This window comes from Cucurbita pepo, chromosome 6, assembly GCF_057944985.1.
Source record: "Cucurbita pepo subsp. pepo isolate OVF chromosome 6, ASM5794498v1, whole genome shotgun sequence".
NCBI lineage: Eukaryota > Viridiplantae > Streptophyta > Magnoliopsida > Cucurbitales > Cucurbitaceae > Cucurbita > Cucurbita pepo.
The window spans coordinates 2,338,833-2,365,865 of record NC_141803.1 but is presented as its reverse complement, the minus strand read 5'-3'; the positions used below and the strand labels follow the sequence as shown (position 1 = coordinate 2,365,865).

Sequence of the window (27,033 nt, the reverse complement as noted above, 5' to 3'; positions counted from 1 at the left end):
AAGAAAAGGAGCCGCACCAACCAACGTGGGACATCACAAAAGAACTCCTAAAGAAAAGGAGCCGCACCAACCAATGTGGGACATCACAAAAGAACTCCTAAAGAAAAGGAGCCGCACCAACCAATGTGGGACATCACAAAAGAACTCCTAAAGAAAAGGAGCCGCCCCTCCTCGAAGACAGTCATAAACAGTAAAAATGACTAAGACTCCCAAGAGACATCACAAAAGAACTCCTAAAGAAAAGGAGCCGCACCAACCAACGTGGGACATCACAAAAGAACTCCTAAAGAAAAGGAGCCGCACCAACCAATGTGGGACATCACAAAAGAACTCCTAAAGAAAAGGAGCCGCACCAACCAATGTGGGACATCACAAAAGAACTCCTAAAGAAAAGGAGCCGCACCAACCAATGTGGGACATCACAAAAGAACTCCTAAAGAAAAGGAGCCGCCCCTCCTCGAAGACAGTCATAAACAGTAAAAATGACTAAGACTCCTAAGAGACATCACAAAAGAACTCCTAAAGAAAAGGAGCCGCACCAACCAACGTGGGACATCACAAAAGAACTCCTAAAGAAAAGGAGCCGCACCCTCCTAAAGAAAAGGAGCCGCACCAACCAATGTGGGACATCACAAAAGAACTCCTAAAGAAAAGGAGCCGCACCAACCAATGTGGGACATCACAAAAGAACTCCTAAAGAAAAGGAGCCGCCCCTCCTCGAAGACAGTCATAAACAGTAAAAATGACTAAGACTCCTAAGAGACATCACAAAAGAACTCCTAAAGAAAAGGAGCCGCACCAACCAACGTGGGACATCACAAAAGAACTCCTAAAGAAAAGGAGCCGCACCCTCCTAAAGAAAAGGAGCCGCACCAACCAATGTGGGACATCACAAAAGAACTCCTAAAGAAAAGGAGCCGCACCAACCAATGTGGGACATCACAAAAGAACTCCTAAAGAAAAGGAGCCGCACCAACCAATGTGGGACATCACAAAAGAACTCCTAAAGAAAAGGAGCCGCCCCTCCTCGAAGACAGTCATAAACAGTAAAAATGACTAAGACTCCTAAGAGACATCACAAAAGAACTCCTAAAGAAAAGGAGCCGCACCAACCAACGTGGGACATCACAAAAGAACTCCTAAAGAAAAGGAGCCGCACCAACCAATGTGGGACATCACAAAAGAACTCCTAAAGAAAAGGAGCCGCACCAACGAATGTGGGACATCACAAAAGAACTCCTAAAGAAAAGGAGCCGCACCAACCAATGTGGGACATCACAAAAGAACTCCTAAAGAAAAGGAGCCGCCCCTCCTCGAAGACAGTCATAAACAGTAAAAATGACTAAGACTCCTAAGACTCCAAAGGAGTCGAGCCTCGATTAAGGGGAGGCGCACTTTGTTCGAGGGGAGGTGTTGGATGATGGAAGTCCCACATCGACTAATTTAGGGAATGATCATGGGTTTATAAACACTAGTTACCAGTCATTTAGAATAGCTTCATTCGTTTCCTGAGAGAGAATTTGCACGGTTCGTATAGCTCAAGTAAAGATTTTGAGTTTGACTCGATAATCATTTTGTTTCAGTTTTTGTTTTTTAAACGAGACCCATTTAAATTGACATTTAAAAAAATCTTGACATTTAAAAAAATCTCATCACATGTTGTGGAAGTACAAATCTCCTCAAATACCTACAAAAATATGGACAATATTACTCAACCACACCCCATAATACACATACCTTCATACTTTAACCATAAATTTTTTTATTTTTTATTTTATTTTTTATTTACCTTATAAGATGCTTAAAATATAATCCACGTTACTTAAAAATATTGTGAGATTTTCACGTTAATTGGAGAGGACAACAAAACTAAGGGTGTGAAAATCTCTTTCTAATAGATGCGTTTTAAAATCATGAAACTGATAATGGTACGTAACAAGATAAAGCAGACAATATCTACTAGAAGTAGACTTTGACTGTTACAGTGGTATTAGAGTCATACGCCAAGCGTTATGCCAACGAGTACATTGGGCCCCTAATGGGGTGGATTATGATATCTCGGTGGAGATTGGAATGAAGTATTATAAAAGTGTGGAAACTTCTCCCTACCAAACACATATTAAAATAGTGAGATTGACGGCGATACATAATAGGCCAACACATACAATATCTATTAGAAGTAGATTTTGACGGTTACAGATAGGGTATTAGAGGCAGACACCGAGTGCCAGCCAGAACGCTAGATCCTAATAGGGTGGATTGTGAGATCCCACGTCAGTTGAGATCGATACGAGTTAAAAGATATTTATATAAAATATTACATATTTTTCTAATTTGATGGTAAACATTTAAGGTAATTAATGTTTTATTTTTTTAAAATTTAAAATTTAGTTTGAGTATTATTTTTTTAAAAAAATACACAAATTTGAATAAATTTTTGTTTAAAAAAATTTAAATAAATAAATAAATAATTGAAAATTTAATTCTTATAGTCATTTTTTGGATAACGACTTAAACTCAAAAATTATTTTCATACTTTAGCATTTATTTACAAAAATGAACGAATATTCTTTTAAGATTCTGTACGGTAAAACCAAATATAAAATTTTTTATTTAAAAAATAATAAAAAATAATAATAAAGGAATGCCTCCCCTCATTTTCATTAAGCTATAGTAATAAAAAAAAATTAAGAAGCTAAATATACAATTTTCTCAAATTTAAGAAGTAAAATCCCTTTCCAGATGCTTACGAGCGTTGGAAAATGAAAGCACTTCGGTGGATATCGTCGTCCGTTTCACGGTTTTAAAATGCATCTATTAGAGAGACCCTTTTTAAGAATGATTCAGCAAATATTGTCTGCATCGACTAGTTACGTATTACTATCAGCTTCACGGTTTTAAAATGTCTCTACTATGGAAAGGTTTCCACCCCTTATAACGAATGTTTTGTTCCCCTCTCCCATCGATGTGAGAACTCACAATCCACCCTATGGAAACTCACAATCCACCCTATGGAAGCTAGCGTCCTCGTTGACATGCTATCCGATGTCTGACTCTACTAGTAGCCGCTTTGATCAGTCACTTACCACCTCACGATTTTCAAACCCTTCTATTTTAGAGAAGTTTATATAAGTATAAAGAAGACTTACTTTTCCTCTCCAATTATAGTGAGATCTTTCGTTGGGATTAAAGAGGGGGGGGGGGTGTGGAAGAGAGAGAAATCTGAATCGGCGCCATGATCGAATCCGTCTGGACGTTGGATAAACAGGTGAGACCTGTCGGACTCTACTAGTAGCCGCTTTGATCAGTCACTTACCACCTCACGATTTTCAAACCCTTCTATTTTAGAGAAGTTTATATAAGTATAAAGAAGACTTACTTTTCCTCTCCAATTATAGTGAGATCTTTCGTTGGGATTAAAGAGGGGGGGGGGGGTGTGGAAGAGAGAGAAATCTGAATCGGCGCCATGATCGAATCCGTCTGGACGTTGGATAAACAGGTGAGACCTGATTTTGACAGTCGGGTTCTTCACGTTCTGTAAATCAAAGGAGAAGATCCATGTTTTTCGCCTTCCAATTCAAGAATCCAAGTAGGTCAATATATTTCGTCTTCATTTGGTCAAATTTTCTTCATCTTCTCCACTGTTTCGCTTAGTTAATCCATACGCTTCATCGCCATTTCACTGTGATATCAAAGTTCTTGAGCTGTTAAAAAAGGCTATTACGTGACCAATACCCCACATGAAGCTGCTGATACCTTTCCTCATAATGTGGTTTCTTCCCCCACGTTGGATTTTAGAGCGTTCAATTCATTACAAATCAGCCTCTCACTCTCTCTTCTTATTCTCTGCTACATTGATGGAATGATCATCGATTGAACGTTTTGTTGGCTTCGAAATGAGGTTTTGCTAGGAGCTTCTGTGATTTTTGTTTTTTGTTTTTGTTTTTCTCGTCTTGGAGATTTGGATTCGTTTGTTTTGCTTTAGATCGTTTAGGGGATGGCTCCTAGATTGGGGTTTCTGTGTCGGTGGGGAAAAGAGAAAGATCCTCAAAAAGGAACTCCGGTGGTTGTGACGATGGAGAAGCCTAACTTCTCCGTCGTGGAGATCGACGGTCCCGACGCCGCATTCCGGCCGGTGGAGAAAAGTAGAGGCAAAAATACCAAGCAGGTCACGTGGATTCTTCTTCTAAAGGCCAATCGAGCCGTCGGTTGCATAGCTTGGCTTGTTACAGTTCTCTGGACATTGTTGGGAACAATCAAGAAGAGGCTGATCTACCGGCAAGGAATCGCCATTGAAGGCGGGAAGCTGGGAAGAGGGAGGTTACTGTTTGGAGTTATTAGAGTTTTCTTAGTAACTTCCATTGGGATTCTTGCTTTTGAAATGCTTGCTTATTTCAAAGGCTGGCATTATTTTCAGCATTCTAATCTGCATATTCCTCAGGCTTCTGAGTTGCAGGGATTGCTTCATTCACTCTATGTTGCTTGGTTAACTTGTAGAGCAGAGTACATTGCTCCTCTCATTCAAACACTCTCTAAATTTTGCATCGTTCTGTTCCTTATCCAATCGGTGGATCGTATGATCCTTTGTTTTGGTTGCCTATGGATAAAGTACAAGAGAATTGAACCCAAGATTGAAGGGGATCCCTTCAGGTCGGATGATGTGGAGGGAGGTGGATACAAGTATCCAATGGTTCTTGTTCAAATTCCCATGTGCAACGAACGGGAGGTAATACTCGTTTCGATCGATTTCCTCTTTGTTTCTCTGTTTTAGTATGCCATGATTCTGGGTTCAGGATACTTCATAATCGTTTAGCTTTTCATAGATTTGATTATGGTAGGAGAGAGGGAAAGTGAACACAGCATGTGAAAGCATAGATATCTAAATAACTGAGGCACCAAACAGGCATAAAAAACAAGTGAGATTATAATACGTGCTCCTACTATGTTGATGTGAGATCTCACATCGGTTGGAGAGGGAAACAAAGCATTCCTTGTAAGGGTATGGAAACCTCTCCCTAACAGATGGATTCTAAAACCGTGAGGCTGATGGCGATACGTAGCAGGCCAAAACGGACAATATCTACCAACAGTGGTCTTGGGCTGTTACAAACGGTATCAGAGGCAGACACTGGGCGGTGTGCTAGCGAGGACGCTGGCCCCCCAAGGGGGTGGATTGTGAGATCCCACGTTGGTTGGAGTGGGGAAGGAAACATTCCTTGTAAGAGTGTGGAAATCTTTCCCTAATAGATGCGTTTTAAAACCGTGAGACTGAAGGCGATATGTAACAGGTCAAAGCGGACAATATCTGCTAGCGGTCGGCTTGGACTGTTACAGTTGAAGTTGCTATTATATGTTTTATAATTGGCAATTGAAGTTTCAGAAGATTAAGTTAGATTCCAAATATAACTGGTTTTGTGACCATTTCATGCAGGTTTACGAGCAGTCTATCTCTGCAGTCTGTCAGATTGATTGGCCAAGGGACCATTTACTCATTCAAGTTCTTGATGATTCTGATGATGAGAGCATCCAACTGTTAATTAAGGCTGAGGTTGCTAAATGGAGCCATAAGGGGGTGAACATAGTCTATCGCCATCGATTAGTAAGAACGGGATATAAAGCTGGGAATTTGAAATCTGCAATGAGTTGTGATTATGTTAGAGACTATGAGTTTGTTGCAATTTTCGACGCCGACTTTCAACCTAACCCGGATTTTCTTAAGCTGACCGTCCCCCATTTCAAGGTCGAAACAACGAAAAACAGTTTTTCCCCCTGTTCTTTGTTTATGTAACTTTTGTTAATTTTCCCGTCCCTTTCGTTTTTCTTTGCAGGATAACCCAGAGCTAGGTTTGGTCCAGGCCAGATGGTCGTTTGTGAACCGGGACGAAAACTTGTTGACACGCCTTCAAAACATTAACTTGTGTTTCCACTTTGAGGTAGAACAGCAGGTCAATGGGGTGTTCCTTAATTTCTTTGGTTTCAATGGCACAGCTGGTGTTTGGAGGATTAAGGCGCTCGAGGAGTCCGGAGGGTGGCTTGAAAGAACGACAGTAGAGGATATGGACATAGCTGTGAGAGCCCATCTTAACGGCTGGAAATTCGTATTTCTAAACGACGTTAAGGTCATTGAATCTATCACTTCATTAGCTTGAAGAAACTTCAATTATCAAATGTCGATCGGTCTGTATTAAGACAGTCGATTATGCTTGTTTTCGTATAATCTAAACATTAAGAACTTTTTGAATGTAAAATTCAGGTCCTTTGTGAAGTTCCTGAGTCCTATGAAGCTTATAGGAAGCAGCAACATCGTTGGCATTCTGGTCCTATGCAACTATTCAGGTTGTCCCTTCCAGCAGTCATAAGTTCTAAGGTACGGTCTTTACGTTCGGGTTCAGATACTTTAACTATTAGTTGCCTCGCCGTTGCATTACGATGAAGAGATGATGCCTCAAATCTTCAATAATGCAGATATCAGCATGGAAGAAGGCAAATTTGATACTATTGTTCTTTCTATTAAGGAAGCTTATCCTTCCATTCTATTCCTTCACGTTGTTCTGCATAATTCTTCCTCTAACCATGTTCGTACCAGAAGCCGAGCTTCCTGTATGGGTGATCTGTTACGTGCCCGTCTTCATGTCGTTACTCAACATTCTTCCATCCCCCAAATCATTTCCTTTTATTGTCCCCTACCTTCTTTTTGAAAACACCATGTCCGTAACCAAATTCAATGCCATGGTGTCTGGCTTATTCCAGTTAGGTAGCTCTTATGAGTGGATTGTGACTAAAAAGGCTGGCAGATCCTCCGAATCCGACTTACTGGCTGCTGCCGAAAGGGACTCTAAGATAACGAATCAAGCGCAGATATATAGAGGTGCTTCTAAGAGCGAGATTTCTGAGTTGACCCACTTAAAAGAACGCAAAGAAGTCGTCTCTGCACCTGTCAAAAAAGTAAACAAGTTATATCGAAAAGAGCTAGCGCTCGCGTTTCTTTTACTCTTAGCCTCACTCAGGAGTCTCTTGGCTGCACAAGGAGTCCACTTCTACTTCTTGATGTTCCAAGGTGTGACCTTCCTCCTTGTAGGTCTTGATCTAATTGGAGAGCAAATGAGCTGACTTTTCACACAAATGAATCCAAGATCAAGGTGGATAAACAGACGGAAGGAATTTAATCCTTGGGAATCAAAGATGCTGAACCCGACCGACCTCAAATTGAACAAAACAGTCGATATCGGAGTCTTCTTTCTTTTGGACCACCTTTCATCATACTCACTAGTCACCTCCTTCATTCTTCCCTTACATACTCTCATACAGCATCTGTGATTGTTATCATTCATAAGCCTTTTCAGCAGTTTTTTAAGTGTTTATTATGCAAATAAGTTATCCTTTAGTATCCCAGTCACCATTAATTCTTTCTTGGGTGTAGTTACGGAATTTCCAATACCCCGTCGTCCACAGGAACCGAACCGAACCAAACTATCCAGTTTGAATCAAGCTGCCTTTGTTGTTGTAGCCTCCTGATTTTGAGGACATGTAAGACAACAAAGTTCACTGTAAATGTACTGTTTCATCCAATTTATCAATATATATCATATTTTTCTCTTCTACATGTACTAGAATGTGGTAGCACAAAGGACAAAGGTAGTGTCGGCAGGCAAAGATGATGAGAAGAAGGCTAAATGCTTATAAATCCTTATTAGGATCTACTCTGCCCATATGCTCTGATTCTTTGTTCTTAAATTTTTCTTTTCAATTTTGTACTGATTGTGGATGGTGCTTGCTACTGCTATTGTCACTGGTTGGTGGATTGTCACTGTATGGCCCTTTTTTATTTAAAACCTTTGTCCTTTGCCACTATCTATTGACTTCAAGTCGGCAAGTTGGGACATAACATGGATTTTCAGGTCAAAAGCTTAGGTTTCCAGTGGACCAGGCTTGTTTGTTCTAACTTCCTAGAGAATATCCATCTGGAAAAACTCTCACACATCATTACATCCTAAGAAGTTAAAGAACGTTTCCACGACATTTAAAAGTAAAAAATATATTCTTAAATTTTTATTTTTGTATTAACAATAGATTGAATTTTGTATATAATATAATATTTATGTGAAATAGATTAATAAATTCTAAGAAATGTCAGACAAAATATTGAAGATCCATAAACTAATTAATACCCTGTTTAACACGAACTTTAAAAGATAATAATCCCTATTATCTCCTGTCCAATAAATCTACCATACAAATTTTAATAATGCCTGTATGAGCTCCATCAATAGAATGGGCTTATCAATCAATATCAACATGTCGGAATATATCAAAATCAACATTTTCATATAAGATGGACATTCAGAAACAGCCCTACCAATCTGAGTCCAAATTACCCAATAGGAACGATTTCAGTGCCCCTCTCCCTATCGGTCGAGAGCTATTCCGACAAACCTATAAGTTCAATTGTGATGCATATTCGGCGAAGCAAAATACATATCTTAATTACATAGACCGTGCATAATTATGTAGGCAGAAAGACCTAGCAGCCGCAAACTAAGATGAAGGATCAATTGGCAGGCATGGCGACTTCTGATGACAACCCACGGGAACTTATATGTTTCTCTTTGAGAGAAGTGGGGCTTTCAAGCAGATGAGAAATGAACACCAACGCAATAATATAAAGAATCATCGAAAATGGTATTGACCAACAGCAGGAAAATACCACTTACGTGCAAGGAAGATAACTCCCACTAGCATTCAGCTGGGAAGAAGTTGCTCATCTTGAGACAGCTCACTTAAAGATGTCGCCAAGAGAGCACGGCGTAGCAACCGACCCACCGTACAAGCAATTGCAATCAAGGGAGAAGAAAATTAACACGTATAAAAAAAATAAATTAAAATTTCAAAAGAATATGACTCCTAGGCTTAATTAATCACACCCCTCACCTAACCATACTTTGTAAATGCAAACGTCCTAAACCACACCATTATATATACAGAGAAAAAGATCATATGATAATAATTGATAAGGAATAACATCCTCCTAATGTGATGCAAATGGCATGAAGAAAAGAATGCTATGCAAATATGCCTAAAATTTGATTTTCTAAAACAATCCCAACCCAAACTTCTGTAGAACAGTTTCATGTACCTGCCAGAAGCATTTGACGTCGTTCCTCATGCTTCAAGTTAATTAAAAAGGAATCCCATAAACATTATGAGAGCATGCAACACAACCGCAGAGTTTCAATCAAATAGTAGGCATCTACAGTTGTAGCCGGCTGGGACCTACAACCTTTCAAATTGAAGATCCCAGAGCTGGGCAGTGTAGAACGAAATCCAAGGATAGGGCAGAAGCACAAAAGCAGTGAAGCAGAAGCAGAAGCAGAAGCACAAAAGCAGTGAAGCAGAAGCAGAAGCAGAAGCAGACGACTAGAAGCAGAAAAGCAGTGAAGCAGTACGAGACGACACCTCAACAAGAAAAAAAAAACATATACATCTTTAGCAGTGCCCTTCAAGACATTTGCTTTAATAACATTATCAAAAATAAATATGAACTAATGACATTTTAGTATATAGATTCCTACAACTATACTGAAGGACAAAAAGAAAAACAATTCAAACAGTAGATAGAAAGGACTTATCCAAACTCAAAAGTAGAGGCTGAGGGCGTCGCCCGATTTAAAATGGTCTGTTACGAAGTCCAAGCACTAAAAACACATAGAACCGGAGTAATCCTTTAAACATCCTGTGTAAACTAAGGCAGGTTGAGAAGTCAGTGGTCCTCAGCTCCTGCTCCGACGACGGTCCTTTATGCCATTTCTGTACAAAATTTAAACAGTGAACAAATCAGAACAATGAATATAATTAAAACAAATTAATGCTTGGAAAAGAGAACATCTGTATGAGAATGCAGTAAGACTTACTGCAAATTTGGTGCACAATGAAGGTCCTTCACACAATTATGTAGCAAAGAAAAACTAACTAAAGCATCTACCACCGATAGGGAAACAAAAGGAAAAAGAAACTGACAATACAGTATAGCAAACAAATTCTCAGTTAAAACCCACACCAAAAAACCTGCATCCTAAATATTACAGAACAATGAATGCCTAAAGTTGGAGAACATATTTTGCTGTAGCTATAGCAAGCAGACCAGACAGACAAGTTCATGGAGAAGGAATTAAATCTACCAAAGAAAATATTTTAAAGAGCCTTACCCATTGGCATAAGGTAGCTCCTCTCTACCACGGTAGGGAGGTGATTTGCTATAGCTACGCCCACGAGGTGACAAGCTGCGGCGTCTTGGAGATCTTCCATGGGGGCTGTAACTCCTGAAAAGAAATTAAAGAGGTCAAAAACCCCCGAGCATATATAATACCAAAGGGAACAATTAACAAAATCCAAATGCAGAAAACTGGGAATAAAAACTAATTTGATACGTTCTAAAAACAAATAAAATAAAAGCTATAAATGCAAGATTTGGCCTCCATGTTCAAACCTGCGACCATAACTTGGACTCCGGCGGTATCGAGGACTGCGGCTACGTCTTCTTCCAGCACCACCACCTCCACCGCCACCACCACCACGTAAACGGCACTCACGAGCAAAATGGCCAGGCTCACCACACTCATAGCATTTCAGATCAGAACCGCCGCCAGAACGACCACGGCCCCCTCCACGGCCTCCACCACCACCTCTAGAATTGTGAGAAAGCTCAACTCTCCAGCCATTCTTCCCTGATTCAGAATTGAAAATATTAGTTACGAATGAATCAGAACAAAACCCTAGTTTAGTGAAAATGCATGAACAAAAAACTAAAATAATATCAACCATCATTCAGCAAAATCATGGAAATCACAATGAACAAAAATAGTTTGATTGTTATGAATTGTCATTCAACAAGGAAATATAAGCAAAACATTGCTAAACAGGTTCGAGCACAAATATGAAGGCAAAGCTAACAACCCATTAACATATCATAAAAAAGAAAGTTGCTTTTACAATATACTGAAGAACAAAGAGCAATAAAATCATAGGAGATCCAGCTAAATGTATATACTAAAGTGAAGGGGTGCCAAAAGTTTATAAATAAAATATTAGACATAAAACCATGGCAGATCCTCATCAGTGAATAAAGAAACAATAGTGGATAAGATGGCTTGTTTGAAGCTGAAAAGCCCTTATGAGCTTAAACTTGGCTCTCACTTATTCAAAGGACACACATGCATCAACTAGTTGTAAGAAAAAGCGGGGAGGAGAAACAGAATGAATCAGTTACTGAAACCATTATTTAATGTCATAGTTAAGAAGTGTGTGAAACAACGCACCAATGACTATAAAAATGATAAGTGCATCCAAATACAACACCATATACCAATATAAAAAAAGCAATACAAAAAGCAGAAAGGCCCATACATACCATCCAATTCATGGATTGCATCCCGTGCATCTCTGGTATCATCAAAATCTATAAACGCATAACCTGGGGGTCTCCGTGCAACCCATACGCTGAAACACAACATTTGAAAATTGAATAACCAAATGATTAAAATAGATTAAAGAAATGTTTAACTAGTCCAAACACCGAGAAAGTGGGATTCCCTTTTCCCCTATGAATGGTTTAACCCTGAATGTACATCAGATTATGAATAGGTAGTGTCAACAAACTTATAAAACTTGGTAAGATAAAATGGCAGAGAAATCAAATACACCTATTGATAACCACGGTCCTGTGAAACAGGACTTAAGTTAATACTAGGAATTCTTTAACTCATAAAATTAATGGCGCCAAGCCAAATACAGGGGCTGGTAAGAATTTATTGCCACGTATAGCTATGAACTTAGGCTAGATTTCAATAATTAACCAAATAATACGTATTGTCTTGTCTAGCAGATGATGTCTAACAATTAGCAATCGTCTTCAGAATCCAGCAGAAACAGATTGCAGGAAGAAGAACCAAACAGTTGGCCACGAAGTTAAATATACCACACCTTCGAATAACTCCAAACACGCGAAATTCATCTTCAAGCTCGCGCTCAGAGACCCTTGGATCCAAATTCCCAACATATACACGAGACATAGCTTTTCAAGAAACCTGTTAATCAACAGAGAATCCAACAAGTTACCGAAAAAGAAATGCACGATCATTAACGTAACATAGTCCATTAAAGAACATAAAGACACTTCGATACACTAATTCACATATTATACTCCAAAAAATATTTAAAAACAAACAAACAAGTATAACATCTCCGAAGAAACCGTTCAACAAATGCCGACTCCAGAATTCAATTACATAAAATATAGCATTGCCCTAAGGTTAATAATCCTCCGATCTACAGACAATCAAACGCTTGGTTAAAAAAAAATATATAATTTAAGATGAGAATCTACTTGAAGCAAACAAGAAAACCGATAAAAAAAACGAATTCAGAAGAACATACGAACCGATCGGAACGAACGATGCACGTATCGAAAAAAAACCCTAGCAGCCCGACGGGTTTCTCTAATGAAGGTGCAAATATTTTGGGTTTGTGGTACTACGAAAGGTTTTATATCCCTGCCGAATTTAGGTCGGACTCCTTGAACTTTTCCTAAATTAGTAAATTGCCCGTATTTTCTTTTGTTCTATCCATTTAACAAAACAATAATTAATAACCTTTTAGATGAAGGTGATTTCAAGTAAGATGAGATTATAAATTTACTTCTTTTATTAATTATTAATTAATTACGTACTAAATTTATTTTCATGGTTTAGTTAATAATGGAGTTTGAAGATTTGATTTATTAATAAAAAAAATATATGATGTCATTTTTACTTTATTTTAAAATATAAAATGACATTTTATTAAAAGTTTTTTTTTTTTTTTTTTGGTAAATAAGTTTACATTTTATTGTCATATTCCAAAAACTAATTAAAACACATTAAAATATATAAATAGTAAATAAGTTTATCCTTAATTTAATATTTTCATATTAAATAAAATCTTTTTGGTTTCAAGAGACGTGAAGTCACCGAAATCTACCATTGATTCGAAGAAAATGTTGAAGAGGTTTTGAGTCATCGAGATGTTTAATAATTATTAGCATCTAAAGTTGAAGAGTATAAGATTTAAATTTATGATATTTGAGTCAATTATTTTATTTCTTACGCATATTATTCGAACCGGTCATAATATTTCTCCTTATCGAGAAATCGAAGAGGCTTAGATTTTGTTGGGACCTGCTCATGTGGTACGTAATCCTCTGGTATCTCACTCAACTATGTAATTATATGACACCGGTATGAATTTTGTTCTCTCCGATTCAACTAGGACCATAGGTCCTGAATTTCTACGCCAATCAAGATCGAGAAAAGGAATTAATGCAGGGATCAATGACTGCTCATGCTAATCTTGACAAAAAAAAAAAAAAAAAATATATATATATATATATATATATTCCAATGTGACTCACACTTAATTATTATATTATTATTATTATACGAATTTTGACAAAGTTGAGTTAAAGAAAATAAATAAATAAATTATTTAAATGGCCACAAAAAAAATCTCTATCAATATTATATTATTATTGTTATTATTCTTACCTTCAGGAAAAGACAGAAAATGGATTGGCATAAATGGTCATAGAATTGAAAAAGAAAAAAAAGAAGGGGTATTTTCGTCATTTCATCAAAATACGAGCGCTCTCCACGAAGCTGCAGTAGCACACTTCAATTCAACTTCAATAACTCTCTTCCATTACTCTACACGCACATTCCCCTCATCGGAGACTCCGAAGAGAGAAAAAAGTTCCAAACAAATCGGAGAAGAGAAATGGCCGATTCCGGCACTCAATATGATGTAATCGTCGTCGGCGCCGGCGTAATGGGCAGTTCGACGGCATACCATCTCGCTAAAACAGGGAACAAAGTTCTGATTCTGGAGCAGTTCGATTTTCTTCACCACAGAGGCTCTTCTCATGGCGAATCTCGCACCATACGCGCCACCTATCCGGAGGATTATTATCACAGTCTTGTTATGGAATCTTACGAGCTCTGGCGGACGGCGGAGGCAGAAATTGGTTACAGGGTATATTTTCCGGCAGAGCAGCTCGATATCGGCCATTCCGACGATAAAAGTCTCGCCGCCGCCGTCGATACCTGCAAAAAGCATTCGATCCCGCATCTGGTTCTGGATCGGGAGCAACTGGCGGAGAAGTACTCTGGCAGGGTGGAGATCCCGGCGGACTGGGTGGCGGTGTGGAGCAAGTACGGTGGCGTAATTAAGCCGACGAAGGCTGTTTCGATGTTCCAAACTCTGGCGTTCAAAAACGGCGCCGATTTGAAGGACAACGCGGAAGTGGTGGAGATTAAGAGAGATGGGAGTAGTGGAGGAGTAGTTGTTTCAATAGCCAATGGGGAGAGATTTAGGGGAAAGAAATGTGTGGTGACAGTTGGAGCTTGGGCTAGAAAGTTAGTTAAATCAGTTGGTGGGATTGAATTGCCAATTCAACCATTGGAGGCTACTGTGTCCTACTGGAGGATCAAGGAGGGAGCTGAGGGGGAGTATGCAATCGGTGGGGACTTTCCGACGTTTGCTAGCTATGGCGACACGTATATCTACGGAACGCCATCGTTGGAGTTTCCAGGATTGATTAAGGTAGCCGTGCACGGCGGGCATCGGTGCGACCCAGACAAACGGTCGTGGGGAAGTGGGGGGGAGCTGCCCATAACTGCATTAAAGGAGTGGATAGAGGGGAGGTTTGGGGGAAGGGTGGATTCAAGTGAGCCAGTGTCGACACAACTGTGTATGTACTCAATGACGCCAGATGAAGACTTTGTGATTGATTTTTTGGGAGGGGAATTTGGGAAGGATGTGGTAATCGGCGGTGGGTTTTCGGGGCACGGGTTCAAAATGTCGCCGGCGATCGGGAGGATACTGGCAGATCTTGCATTGAAGGGGGTGGCGGAGGGGATGGAGCTGAAGTATTTCAGGATAGCAAGGTTTGAGGAGAATCCAAAAGGTAATGTCAAGGACTTTGCAGATCAAGTAAGGCTTCACTAGCACAGCTCCTCTGCAGTTTGTTGTTTCGTTCTTCTTTCTAATGATTTAGAACATTGAATAACTCTTCCTCCTACTTGGCTTTCAATAACAATATCAGTCTATTTGTGATTCAAACATCTAAATTCTTGGTCGGTCGGTCGATGATTTTGTCATTTATTTTTGAGATTCTGCATGTTAAAAAGCTTGTCCTGCCAGAATGTCAAAAAACTGTGCCCTGCTACGCAACGTAGAAGATTTAATAAAGGTGTAAAATATAACACGAACACAACCATCCAGTTTACATGGAACCTAAAGTTCGTATTCACGAACCGTTGAACAAACCGAATTGTGAGCGCATGCAAATACAATAGATAACTCAAGCCTAAGATAAATTGAAAAGAATGAAAAAGCTGGAAAGCCTTTTTTTTAGGCTTTGTAGCAAAATTTTGTGACAAGAATAGGCGTCTGGTACAATCTGAAAGTAAGGTTCTTCTGAGTGAACAAATTGAGATGATCTATACTTTGTAATAGACAAGAACTCTGTGGTCTTTATTTGATGCAGCCAAGCACTGTGGGATTTGCTAAGAAAAAATGGGGGAAATCCCAGTTTCTTGGATGAACAAAACAAGAAAGGAAAAAGAAAGAGAAAAAAAAAAAATCATATGCCCACTCTAATGGTAGTAAACATGTACAAACAAATGAGGATCCTAATTATCAATTGAAAGGAAGGCCGAAGAGGGAACCCGTTACACGAACTCCGTGCTTTAATTCAAATCGAATATGGACCTGGAAAAGGGAGAAGGAAAAAGAGGACTAAGAATCTGCAGTGATATGCTATACAGTGTTTGTATAATTGCAAACCGCCAAAGAAAAGATACCCCATTCTTTGTCACTTGCTACGAAAGTTGCAAAATTACCCTACACCTTTTATGATACATTTTAAAACTACTCTTAGATGGAAATTCGTTAGAATTTTAGACAAAAATTGGGATTTGAAACGTGTATGGCAATGACTTAGAACGGTGTGGTGGTGTTCGGGTCCTGATTTCTACATTAACGGTAATTTAGAAACACTTACGAAAGGTATATAAAGATGATGAGTAACTAACCAACTTGACTGCTCAAACTACAAATGTTGCAAGAAGTGCATGTAATATGGCCCAGTAGAATATAATCCCGAGTCGTAATGCAGGTTGCCGCATCAGTGCTCGATCACAAGAAACCCTAGCAAAATTGTACACAAAGCCATGTTACACACTTGTTCGGATTTACATATTTAAGTGACTGAAAAGAATATATGAATGCCTACCAAAGACCATCAATCATGTCTGTTGCACGTCTTGAAAATTTCGGAACAATTCTCGATGAAGCTAACGACTTGAAACCATGCACTACAATGGACAAGGATCAAAGCAACAGTAAGTTTAAGCTATCTGGGAAAGGAAAAGGTTGAAAGCAAGGAGATCGAAACCACACGAGTTTAGAATTTTACCTTTATCATCGTCTTCATCCTCTAATCTATTACTACTGCTAGCAGGATCCATATCTATGGCAATTGCGACTTGATCGGTATTGCCTTTGCGCAAGCTAGGAACTTGAGGCGTAACCGAAGTACTGCTTGCAGCCCATTTGTTAATCTGCGCAAGAGTGCATAAGGTGGAATTTTTCACAAGGTGCTTCAACACAAAAACGACAATAACAATGTACGAATAACTAAACCCTAAACAAAAGTAACTTAACATTACCATCCACGTGCAAACTAAACGAACGTGTAACTATGGTTGATAAATTAGTTGAGGGGAAAACGCAATGGATGAACATGCACGAGGCTATTTCAACAAAATCGTGCAACGAAATTATATTTGAAAGTACAAGCGACAAGGGAGGTCCTATTTCTTAGCTCACTTTCATGAGCCAACTTCACTCAACAGGATTTAAGAAACAGTATATGCAACTCACCAATGGTTCGGATTCAAAGATTTCAGGGGCCGCACCGCTAGCTCTATTACCATCTCCAACATCTTCAAGCAAGTTTAGTTGCAATTCCTTACGTTTCAGTTCTTCTACCTTATGCTTTTCAGCCAGCAACAATGCGTCCTTCCTCTGAGATACTGCTTGAAGATCCTCGATTTCTTTTAAGATTGATGTAATCTTCTTCTTGAGTACTTCCTTGCATTCACGTACGCCATTTTCCTGATCATCATGACCTATATGAGACAACCCCACTCGAGCTTCCATCATGTCAAACCATGTTATGACCTCATTGATATCCTCTGTACTTCTGTTGCTTGTTTGGGTTGCAACAAGAGCATCATTGGTACATCTTGTTACCTCTTGTCTCAAAAAGGAGACTTCAGCATCCCGATCTTGCAACTGTGCTTGAAGTTTTTCAACCTCGGTTAAGAGACTTTCTGATAGATGATGAAGCTCATCAAATTTCGTCACTGTCAAAGAGAGTTTTTTCGTGAGCTTCCCTCGAGAAGTTTCAATGCTCTCAAGTTCCTGATTCTTTTGCTTCAAGACTTTTTCCTGCTCCTCAATCTTGTTGGTCAAACCTTCCATCTGCTCCTCCTCCTCATCAAGTGCATGCATTAGGGCTTCAATTTCTGTGTCCATCAAGCAAAGTTAGCCTAAGTATTGATAATCCTGTGATCGAGGATAAATCAAGGATTTAAGCACAATTTAACATACCTTGGTCTTTTGCTGCAAGCGAATCTGTGAGTGATCTGACCGTCTCCCTTAACTCATCTGAGATAGACAAACCATCTCGCATCTCCCTTAATCTCTGCTCCAGGATCTTCCTCTCACTCTCCATCTGTTCCGTTACTTTCTGCAACTCACGCATCTCATCTTTTGAAGCTTGAAGATCAAGTGAATATCTAGTTGCAGTTGCTTCTGCTTCCTTAATTTGACCAACAAGCTCCATGCAAACCCTTTCATTCTGGATGTCCTTTTCCTGAAGCTCTTTCTGCAGATTTGCTATTGCAACCTTCATTTCCTTTACATGACCATCGAACATTTCAGCTTTCAGACCTATAAATTCCCTCACTGTGATCAGCAACCTGTCGGCAATCCTGCGGACATATTCCTCAGACAACAAATGAGTTTTGCCAATGTGTGAAAGTTGATCAGGTGTTGGGGAGTTAATATCCATTCCCAAATTTTCACTAGTCAAATCATTTCCCATTAGTTCCCCTTTTCTTTGGTCAATTTCCTTAATCGTAGATGTGCATGCTTCAGAAAGAACCGCAATGTTTCTACATAAAATATCACCTTCCTTTTCCTTATCTTTTGCAACTGATTCCCTCTGTTGCACATCCAATTCTAATGCTTGGACCAACTCCTTTTGTGAAAGAACTTCTTGATGAAGTGACCCCAGTACCTTAGACAGAGAGTCGGATCGTTTATGGAATGACACAGAATGACCGCCTATCATTTCTTTCAGAGCCCCAATTTCCTTTATCGATTCTTCTAGATGCTGCATAATTTGACTATGTATTTCCGTTTCAACATTTTCATCCACAGGAGAATTAGCGTAGGAGTTCAACCAGGTATCCAGAGCAAAAAAGCTCCCCTAAAAGAAAAGGTGTCCTCGTCAATAAGCCCATTTAATAATACCAAAATAGATGTTTCAAACGTACTGAAACTAAAATAGAATTTAAACCTTTACTGTGTACAATTTACATTTCTAACTAACATTATTTATTGCAAAAACTACCATTAACTAGTTGTTTTTATTTAACTAATATGTTAACAAAAGAATTGAGAGCATTCTGGAAGAAAGAGGCTATAGAGACGACTATAGATGTAATGAAGCAAAATTTTAAGAGTTATCCTAAACCTAAGTTGCTAAGTTGAGAAAACTAGATTTAACAATCTCTACAACTTGATTTATAGAACTAGAAACCAAACATGGATTGGTGTTACTAACCCAAACCCACACCTTAAAAGCACAAGTCAAGAGGTTCCAAAAGAGAAAATCAAGTTTTCATTGTCGGAAACTTCGAAACAACACTGGACCCAAGGGGTGCTGACCTGGGGTCAGGTAATGAAGATTATAAAACAGCTATTAAGGGGGGAACAGGTAAATTGACAGAAGAACCAACGTACCTTGTCCTTCTTAACGACGCCAGACACAGTGGATGGAGAAGGATTGACCTCAGCAAGATCATTAGCTTTAGTACATGACTCAATAGCAACTTCCAGATTATAGAAAGCATCCAAGTCCCTGGAGAAAGCATCTGCAAGTAAGCAATTGATCTCACGCAAGGCCTCCTTCAATTGATCAAGGCCAGACTTAAATCCCATAAATTTAGAAAATTGGTTCTTTCTTTCCTTCAAGTGCAGAGTAGATAACTTTTCAAGTTCTGAAAGAGCTTCAAGCTTGGAAGTCTCTGCTAAGTCCCTTTCCTTGGTCAATTCAGCAATCTCGTCGGAAGCTTTTGCTAGCTCTTCTTGGAAAGCATCATTTCTTTCCTGAACTTCATCCAGTTCTGCAAGAAGTAATTCTGCTGCTCTTCTGGATTTCACAGACTCTTGTTCAGAGGAAACCATAGCTTCACGCAGATCAGAACACAGTTTTCCAAGTTGTTTCAGTTTCTCAATAGGATCGGTTTCATAAACATCCACATTAACTTCCATGTGAACTAAAGTGTTGATAATTGAGCTCAATTTAAATTCTTTTTCCTGCAAATTGTTTTTTGTTTCAGTCAACTGGTTCTTCAAAGACAGATTCTCTGATTCCAAGGCCTCCACCCGTCCTGTGTAAACAGAGAAATCCCTCAACTTCTGCTCATAACTAGCAAGAGTATTTTCCTGAGACTTCATCTCAGATCTCAGATTTTTCAACTCAGTGGTCATCTCTTCAATGGCTTGTTTCAGACTGTCGCGTTGTTGGACCAAAGACTTCCCCTTCCGAACAGCAACGTTTAGCTTCTCTCTTATAGACGTTGACTTTTGCTCCTCCAGATTAAGCAGTTCCTGCAATTCATCTTTCTTTTTATCTGTACTTTCAACCTTGACAACTAAATATTCATGCATCTCCATATATCGATCCCTCTCCTTTGTCACAACCATCAATTGATGCATTGCACCCTCTAGATCTTTCTTGAGAACGTTTATATCATTTTGCCAAGCAACATGCGCATCTACGCTTCTGGCAAGCATTTCTTCAGTATTAGAACCATTCGTAGTGCTCTCAGGCACAGCGTCCCGCAAAGAAAATGTTGTGTAATTTTGAACTAGCTTCATCACCATCAATTCAAGAAATTCAATACTGCTACCAGAAACCAAACCGTGCACGTCATTGTCTTGCAACACGTTACCTACTAAAGCCTCCAATTTCACTATTTTACGTTCAGTAGAAATTAACTTCTCCTGCATATCGCTTAATTCATTTTGTAATACTATGTTCTCAATTTCATTCTCAAAAGTTCCAAATGATAAATGGTCATTATGATGATCGATTATTTCCAACTTTTCAGAAAGCTTCTCCCTCTCAAGCAAGACTAACTGAAGATCTGCCTCAATGTCAGAAATTTTCTTCCTTGAATCATCCAGATCTGCAGTTAACGACCCACAATAGTTCTCTAAGTAGTTCACCCTTTGATGGAGAGAATCCCTATCATGACAAGCCTCTGAAAGGGATCTGTTTAGCCATTCAATTTTATCTTCTGGCTCCATGGACCGCAAGTGTGAATCAATATCAATCTTTTCTAGAAGCTCTTCCCATCGCTGCACTGTGTTATTCCTTTCCATTAATGACTGTTCAAGCATTTCATTTTGTTCAGCTAACCCATAAAACTTTGTTTGGAGCTCCTCATATTTTCTTCTCAAATCATCCCCAACATTTGCATCCGGCTGCACTTCATCTTTCCAGGCATCTGTAATGACAAAATTAGCATCAGAGCCTGAGCCTCCTGCAACCGAACTCCTCTGATCCCAATCCGTATGGGGTATATTCTCACCAGCACTTGACTTGGCTAACCAATCAATCTTCTCAATAATGTCTCTTGAATGAAAATTCTCTGGCAAATCTAGTTCATCAAGAATCTCCTCAATCCTCTGAAGAACTGAGTCTTTAAGAAGGAACGATTCTCTTAGTGCAGTAGCAGAATTTCGAATGTAAGAAAGCTCAGATTCCAGTGCTTCAACACGCTCTCCTGCCTCTGAATAGGTATTAAGTTTTGTTTCAACCTCGTGAAGCCTAGTGTCTTTCATCTGTAACTCCTGCAAGCACCTCTCCAGTTCACTGGAAGTCTGTGCTAGTAATTGCTTGAGATTATCCCGTTGCACAATCAAACCTTTTCCCTTGGCAACAGCTATGCTTAGCTTATCCCTGATTGCAGACACTCGCTGCTCTGACTGTTCTAGTTCATCCACTTTATCCTTCAATTCAGACTGTAAAGCCATTAAGGCTTCTTGTGCCTGGCTTAAGCTTTCTTTAAGAAGAACAATTTCACATTCATGATCGAGAATCAAGGTGCTTAAGTCATGCACACTTTCCTGCAGCTCAGTCAATTTCATCATTACAGATCCACACTCTTCTCGAGATAAGCCTAATTGCAACTCAGATTCCCTGTATTTCTGTAAAACCAATGATACCATAGTTTCCAAATGAAAAGCAGGCATTTCAGCACGATCCTTCTCAGTATCTTCTAATAATAACACACTTTGAACATTTTTAATCAATTTCTGGATGCCAATAGGATCAAGGCATCTCTCCCTAAACTGAACAAATTCTACAGTCCTGTGTTCCAAGTCTAAACGAAGTTTATCATTTAAAGATTCAAGTCGCAGTCTCTCGGTAATGCAGTCCTCCAGTGGTTTGATTAAGGCCTCAAAGTTGCTGTAATCTAAGGGATCACCCAGCATCTTGATTTGCATGTTCATGTCACTTCCACTGACAGATCCACAAGAAGCAATATAAAGATTTTGCAACTTACCATATATCCTATGCAGCATATCAACAGACAATTCAGTGCTTCTAAACAAATTATCATATTTTTCATTTACTTCTTCATATAACATCCTAAATGCTTCACTATTGGAGGCAGTCGCTTGAAGTCTCTCTCTCAGATCGTCGATCATGTTGACAGCATTTTTGACAGAAGTAGCAATGCAGCTAGGCAATTGGTCATTGGTGCAAAATTTGATGGCTGAAGTATTAGAATTCCCTAATGATTCATCAAGCTTGGCAATTGTTTCAGCCAGCTCCAATAAGAAAGAGTGCCAATCCTTCTCAAGTGTCATTCCCCTTTCAATTTCTCCCTCCTGCAGATTGTCTAACTGATTACATATCAAAGAAACCGTCTCATTTGAGCCTTGATGAAAATCACATAATTGAGACTCCAACTCAGTAAGTTTTAATTTATACCCACATAATCTTTCAGCAAGCTCACAATTAGAATTTTTATGGTGCACACCTTGTTGCTTTAAAGACTCTTTAAGAATCTCAAGTTCATAGATCTTATCACCAGCATCATAAACGTGATGTTTTAAGCATTCAAATAAAATCAAGTGCTCAATGTTGGCCATCACCAAATCATTACTATGGTTCTCCAAATCTTCAAATTGATCCTTGAATTCGTTCAGTGTTGATATAGCAACTTTTCGATGATCATGCTCTCCCTTGAGCAATACACTGGCCTTCTCACTGTCCACAACCACTTGACGAAGCAGTACTCTCAAATTGTCCACAAGTTCATTTGATAACTTATATGGATCGTTAGATAACTGAATTTCCGCATCCACCTCCTGTTCTTCAACATTTACCTTTGACTCAAAGGCTTGAATCAGTTTAGAAACAGCAGGGGCAGCCATTTTACTACCTGAGCTGCTAAAGGAGGCAGAATTGGACTGCAACCCTGTGATTTCCTTCTCAAGTTTCTGTAACATAAGATCTGCTTCCTCCAAGTGTTGACCCAAGGTTATAAGCCCAAGAGAATCATCAAAAATTTCCTGTTCAGTTACAATGACGGGTTTCCCACCAGCAAGAACTGATGAAGTTTCGTGCAAATTTTCCTTGAAGGTAATCTGAGAAGAATCATTTCCTTGGGACTTATTTCTGTGACGTCGGCCACAGTCTGTATTTTCAGCCTGATCCTCATCATCTACGGATCTTGTTTGTAGAGACAGTATTTCACCGCAAAGTTCTTCAATTTTAAATATGTGTATATCAAGATTGTTGCTGAGAAATATGTTTTCCTCAGTGAGTTGGTCAAGCTGCGCTAATGCATCTTTTAAGTCACTCTCAAGCTTAACACGTTCCTCATGTTCAGTTGACAGTCTCTCATCAAGAACAAGCAGCTCAGATGCAATTCTCTCATTCTCGTGAAACAAACGGTTTTTATCTTCTTCAAGCTTAGTTCTACCCTCTGTTGCCAGTGCAAGGTTCTTGATTAAGTCCGTAATTTCTTCTTGTTGAGTAGCTACCAAGTTTTTACAATTGGAAAGTTCGACTGACAGTGTCCCATTCACCTGACACAAATGCTCTCTTTCTTCTTCAAGCTTTGTTTTTTCCTCTACTACTGAAGACAAACTCCCCATTAACTTAGAATTTTCAACCTCCAGAGCCATCTTCAAACTCTTGAAGCTACTTATTTCTAATAATATCTTTTCATTCTCATTGACATACAACTCCTTTTCCTCAGCTAGTTTCCTTTTATTTTCGTTTTCAGAGGTGATAATACCATTTAATCTTTCATTCTCCTCTTCTAACACTGTTACCAAATGTTTGCAGTCATCCAACTCTTTTCCCAGTCTGAACATATCTCCATGGAACTTTTCCAAGCTATTCTCTGTCTCACTAGTTCTAGAAGAAAGCTTTTCTATCTCAGCCTCTGCATTTAGCAGCTGATCTCTGAGCTCCTCCTTCGTTGTTGAAACATCCTTAAGTTCAGATCTGCAATGTGAAAGTTCATCCACGAGGCTCTGATTCCTCTCAAGAACTTCATCGAGTGAGGTATTAAGACGAGTCATGTCATTGGTTGATTTATGAAGATGGTTATCAAGCTCCAATTGTAGTTCATTCTGTTCAGAAATTTGCAAGTTAAAGATATCTTTTGAGAAACTTGTTACAATCAACTCTTCTTTCATTCTCTCCAGTAAATCAAGAAATTTACTATCTTGTCCAAATGAAGAAGAAGTCCCTGACGCATCCGAAGTTGAGGTGATATGTGCATTACGGGAGATAGCATTGGCATCTCCCGCATCAGATGTTTGTGAAGCCATATCATGGCCCTCGGACTGATCAGCAAAATTATCTTCTGGCATATATTGCACTTCACACCTGCTTGATTGTATCATATCTTCTGCATGAACTTGACTTTCTTCTTTCCAATCATCTCTACTACTACTTGAACTATTCTTCATACCTAATTTTTCTCCCGGACTAGAAATTAAATAACTGTTTGATTCAGTATCAGCACCAGATACAGATTTCACATCTGCTGCAATAATCTCCTCTTTATCGCAGTATCTATCTTTAAAAGTAGTCTCAGCTGCTGACTCATTCATACCACCAGTCTCTAGCTGCTTGTCTCCTGAAAACTCTGTTTCATGGACTTGAACAGATTGCATCAATGCATCCTCCATGCCTATCAATCAAGGAACAAGAATATATTTAATTATAATGGATTTGTACTTGGTTTCCCGGACCCACAGTTTATCTGGACAAATCACAACTAAAATACATTAGCAAATAAGTACCAAAGAATAAGAGGACAACCTACATCTTCCCTTGCTTGCAACAAAGATGCAGACTGTGAAGGCAATAGCTCTTCTTCCCTACAACCACCCCATACTTCAGCTATTCTTCCCTGCTGCTCCACAGAGGCAGAAGAAATATGGGGAGAGGATTCGGTGGAAGACAAATTACAAATATGATTATCGTTCTCTTCAGCATCAGTAGGAAGGGAAAGTCCAAACGGCATAAATCCAGCAGCCTCGGTATTTTGGATTGGATGTTCACAGTCCTCCCTATACCCTACTTCCTGCATCGGAACCTCTGCCTGGTCAATGGCTGATGTTTCGGCTAAATCCATCTCTTGCTTAACAGAATCAGTGGAATGATCAATCTCTGCTGCCAAAGAATGTTCCATAGAAGGTGATGCTGAAGAATCTACAGTATCTGGATCACGATAAACACTAGGTGAAAGTGCTTCATCAGTGGAACAACTCCCAGATGGGGATTTAGGAGCAGCAGTCACAATGTCTGCATCTACATCATGCTGTTCTAATTTACTAGTATTTTTTGATGAATTTCCTTGACTACCACCGCCTCGATTATCCTTCTTCTTACGGAATTGCTGGAGCTGATAAATCGAGAAAATAAAGGGGGAACATAAATTTCAGTCTTGTACAGCCAAGTGGTAAAGTGACTGGTGCATAAAAACCATTTTCCATCTAAGGAGACAAAGGTCCATTCCAGGTTAAAAATGATAAATCTCAGTCAAATCAATCTTTAGAGAGGGAGAGAAAGAACCCAAGTATCAGAATTTTTAAACCCAAAAATCTCCCAATCCATGTTTTTCGCCATTGAATTAGAAACTATAGCCCAAACCTAAAATAATTAATAATCTGGAACATTAAGGAGCCTACCAACTGAAAGTCACTGGAAACCCAAGAAAGGAAAATAAGGGGGTAAAGGAAAAAATAGAGCAAGCAGCAAAATTTTGCTTCCCAACTCAATTTACATTGAACACTGACGAGATTTTTAAACTTGCTATGAAATAAGTAGGACGGATTTCACTTATGTGAAATTATGGGCTACAGTAATGGAATACTATCACATCTTCCCATTCAACTTAATAAGGCGACACCTAACATTTAATTTTAAAAATAAAATAAAAGGAACATGAACTTACCTTCTTCCTGCCTGCGGCGAGCAGATCGGAACGACTCTTGTTCTTGTCCATACGATCCGCTCCGTTTTTTGCCCCCACACTTACTTAAATGTTAATCGTCAGTGAATCATTCATCTTTTCAAAGGCAGAGAAGCTCTACAGAAACAATATTTCCTCATCAGAAACTCCCAGTTCATAAGCGCTGCATTCATGCTTCCACGCCAATAAAATAAAGCAAAGTGAAAGAAATAAAAATTTTAAAAATTAAAAAAAAAAAAAAACACGAACTAGTTTCAAACGCTAGCTATCACCGCTTCGATTCAAACACAAATAACAGACCTCCTCCTAAACTATTCCACGAGTCGCACATCCCATTTCGCTTAAAATTCTACACTATTCTCAACCAGAAACCACACGGAAGAAAACAGAAGCACTAATACCACGGAATTGAAGCGCAAAACACGAAAACAATCAACAAAAGTAATGAGGAAAAAACACGAATTGGATGAAAGAAGGAACAGACCTTGATTGGAATCTCGTCAAGATCAACTCCGGAAGTTGGAGATGGCTTTGGATTGAAAAAAAATCGTCGTCTCCGTTCCACTCTCCCCTTCGTAATGCTTCGCTTTTTGCTTTCCAGATCTCACGCAAGCTTCGCTTTCGCGGGTGAAACGTAGAGCCGATGAACCAAATAAATTGTAATGCAAAAAAAAAAAAAAAAAAAAAAAAAAGGAAAAATATGTTGGTCTGTTTTTGCCTGTTTGGTGTGCCTAATTCCTGTACTATACGACGTCGGATTTGCAGTATTGAGTCGTGATGAACCGGACCCGGCCGTCGGTGCGAACCCGTTTGTTTTGTATTTTAACAATTAAGTTTCCCAACCAGATACAATATGCCCAAACTTTATTAATTGGGCCAAGACCACGATGACTAAAATCAGGCCTGTCCCGGCCCACTAAAGAGAATAGGCCCACTAAGGAAGTGGCCCAATTGGGCCGCTTGATTTTGCATCGGCCTTGAAATTATGGGCTCTGATTCCGTGGCCCAACTTGCACAAATCATTTTAAAATATTAAATTTATAGATTAAATATAAATTTATAATTAAACATTTTAAAACTCAAATTTATTTATTTTCTGATAAATACATCTTTTTTATTTCTATGAAATTTAATTTTG

At 39.1% G+C, this 27,033-nt stretch overlaps 4 protein-coding genes across 9 annotated transcripts; 2 read left to right on the top strand and 2 right to left on the bottom strand.

Moving 5' to 3' along the window:
• Nucleotides 1-3,592: 3,592 nt before the first annotated feature.
• Nucleotides 3,593-7,601, top strand: LOC111797210 (putative xyloglucan glycosyltransferase 5). The gene is made up of 5 exons (XM_023680161.2): nucleotides 3,593-4,726; nucleotides 5,432-5,740; nucleotides 5,829-6,119; nucleotides 6,254-6,367; nucleotides 6,466-7,601. The coding sequence occupies exons 1-5, from the start codon at nucleotides 3,998-4,000 to the stop codon at nucleotides 7,108-7,110; spliced, it is 2,088 nt and encodes a 695-aa protein (XP_023535929.2). The 5' UTR covers nucleotides 3,593-3,997; the 3' UTR covers nucleotides 7,111-7,601.
• Nucleotides 7,602-8,304: 703 nt separating this feature from the next.
• LOC111797163 (serine/arginine-rich splicing factor RSZ22A) lies at nucleotides 8,305-12,589 on the bottom strand. 3 transcript variants are annotated; one of them, XR_002815489.2, is made up of 7 exons: nucleotides 12,434-12,589; nucleotides 11,977-12,080; nucleotides 11,405-11,493; nucleotides 10,484-10,721; nucleotides 10,203-10,316; nucleotides 9,134-9,804; nucleotides 8,305-8,776 (listed from the first exon to the last, which is right to left on the bottom strand). XR_002815489.2 is itself a non-coding variant. In XM_023680094.2 (6 exons), the coding sequence occupies exons 2-6, from the start codon at nucleotides 12,063-12,065 to the stop codon at nucleotides 9,768-9,770; spliced, it is 567 nt and encodes a 188-aa protein (XP_023535862.1). In that variant the 5' UTR covers nucleotides 12,066-12,080; nucleotides 12,434-12,589; the 3' UTR covers nucleotides 8,305-9,767. The 3 variants fall into 3 exon arrangements, 2 of the variants coding, with proteins under 2 accessions (XP_023535862.1, XP_023535863.1); XM_023680094.2 differs by having other exon boundaries at nucleotides 8,305-9,804; XM_023680095.2 differs by having other exon boundaries at nucleotides 8,305-9,804; nucleotides 12,430-12,549.
• Nucleotides 12,590-13,803: 1,214 nt separating this feature from the next.
• On the top strand, nucleotides 13,804-15,149 carry LOC111796482 (FAD-dependent oxidoreductase family protein). The gene has a single exon (XM_023679121.2). The coding sequence runs from the start codon at nucleotides 13,804-13,806 to the stop codon at nucleotides 15,031-15,033; it is 1,230 nt and encodes a 409-aa protein (XP_023534889.2). The 3' UTR covers nucleotides 15,034-15,149.
• A 235-nt stretch (nucleotides 15,150-15,384) lies between these two features.
• On the bottom strand, nucleotides 15,385-26,543 carry LOC111796481 (uncharacterized). 4 transcript variants are annotated; one of them, XM_087124655.1, is made up of 10 exons: nucleotides 26,380-26,543; nucleotides 25,878-26,058; nucleotides 24,740-25,325; nucleotides 19,123-24,608; nucleotides 17,704-18,586; nucleotides 16,972-17,618; nucleotides 16,505-16,649; nucleotides 16,322-16,403; nucleotides 16,122-16,236; nucleotides 15,385-15,798 (listed from the first exon to the last, which is right to left on the bottom strand). In XM_087124655.1, the coding sequence occupies exons 2-9, from the start codon at nucleotides 25,926-25,928 to the stop codon at nucleotides 16,134-16,136; spliced, it is 7,983 nt and encodes a 2,660-aa protein (XP_086980781.1). In that variant the 5' UTR covers nucleotides 25,929-26,058; nucleotides 26,380-26,543; the 3' UTR covers nucleotides 15,385-15,798; nucleotides 16,122-16,133. The 4 variants fall into 4 exon arrangements, with proteins under 4 accessions (XP_086980781.1, XP_086980782.1, XP_023534886.2 ...); XM_087124656.1 differs by having other exon boundaries at nucleotides 16,091-16,236; nucleotides 25,878-26,012; XM_023679118.2 differs by having other exon boundaries at nucleotides 25,878-26,012.
• Nucleotides 26,544-27,033: the final 490 nt, after the last annotated feature.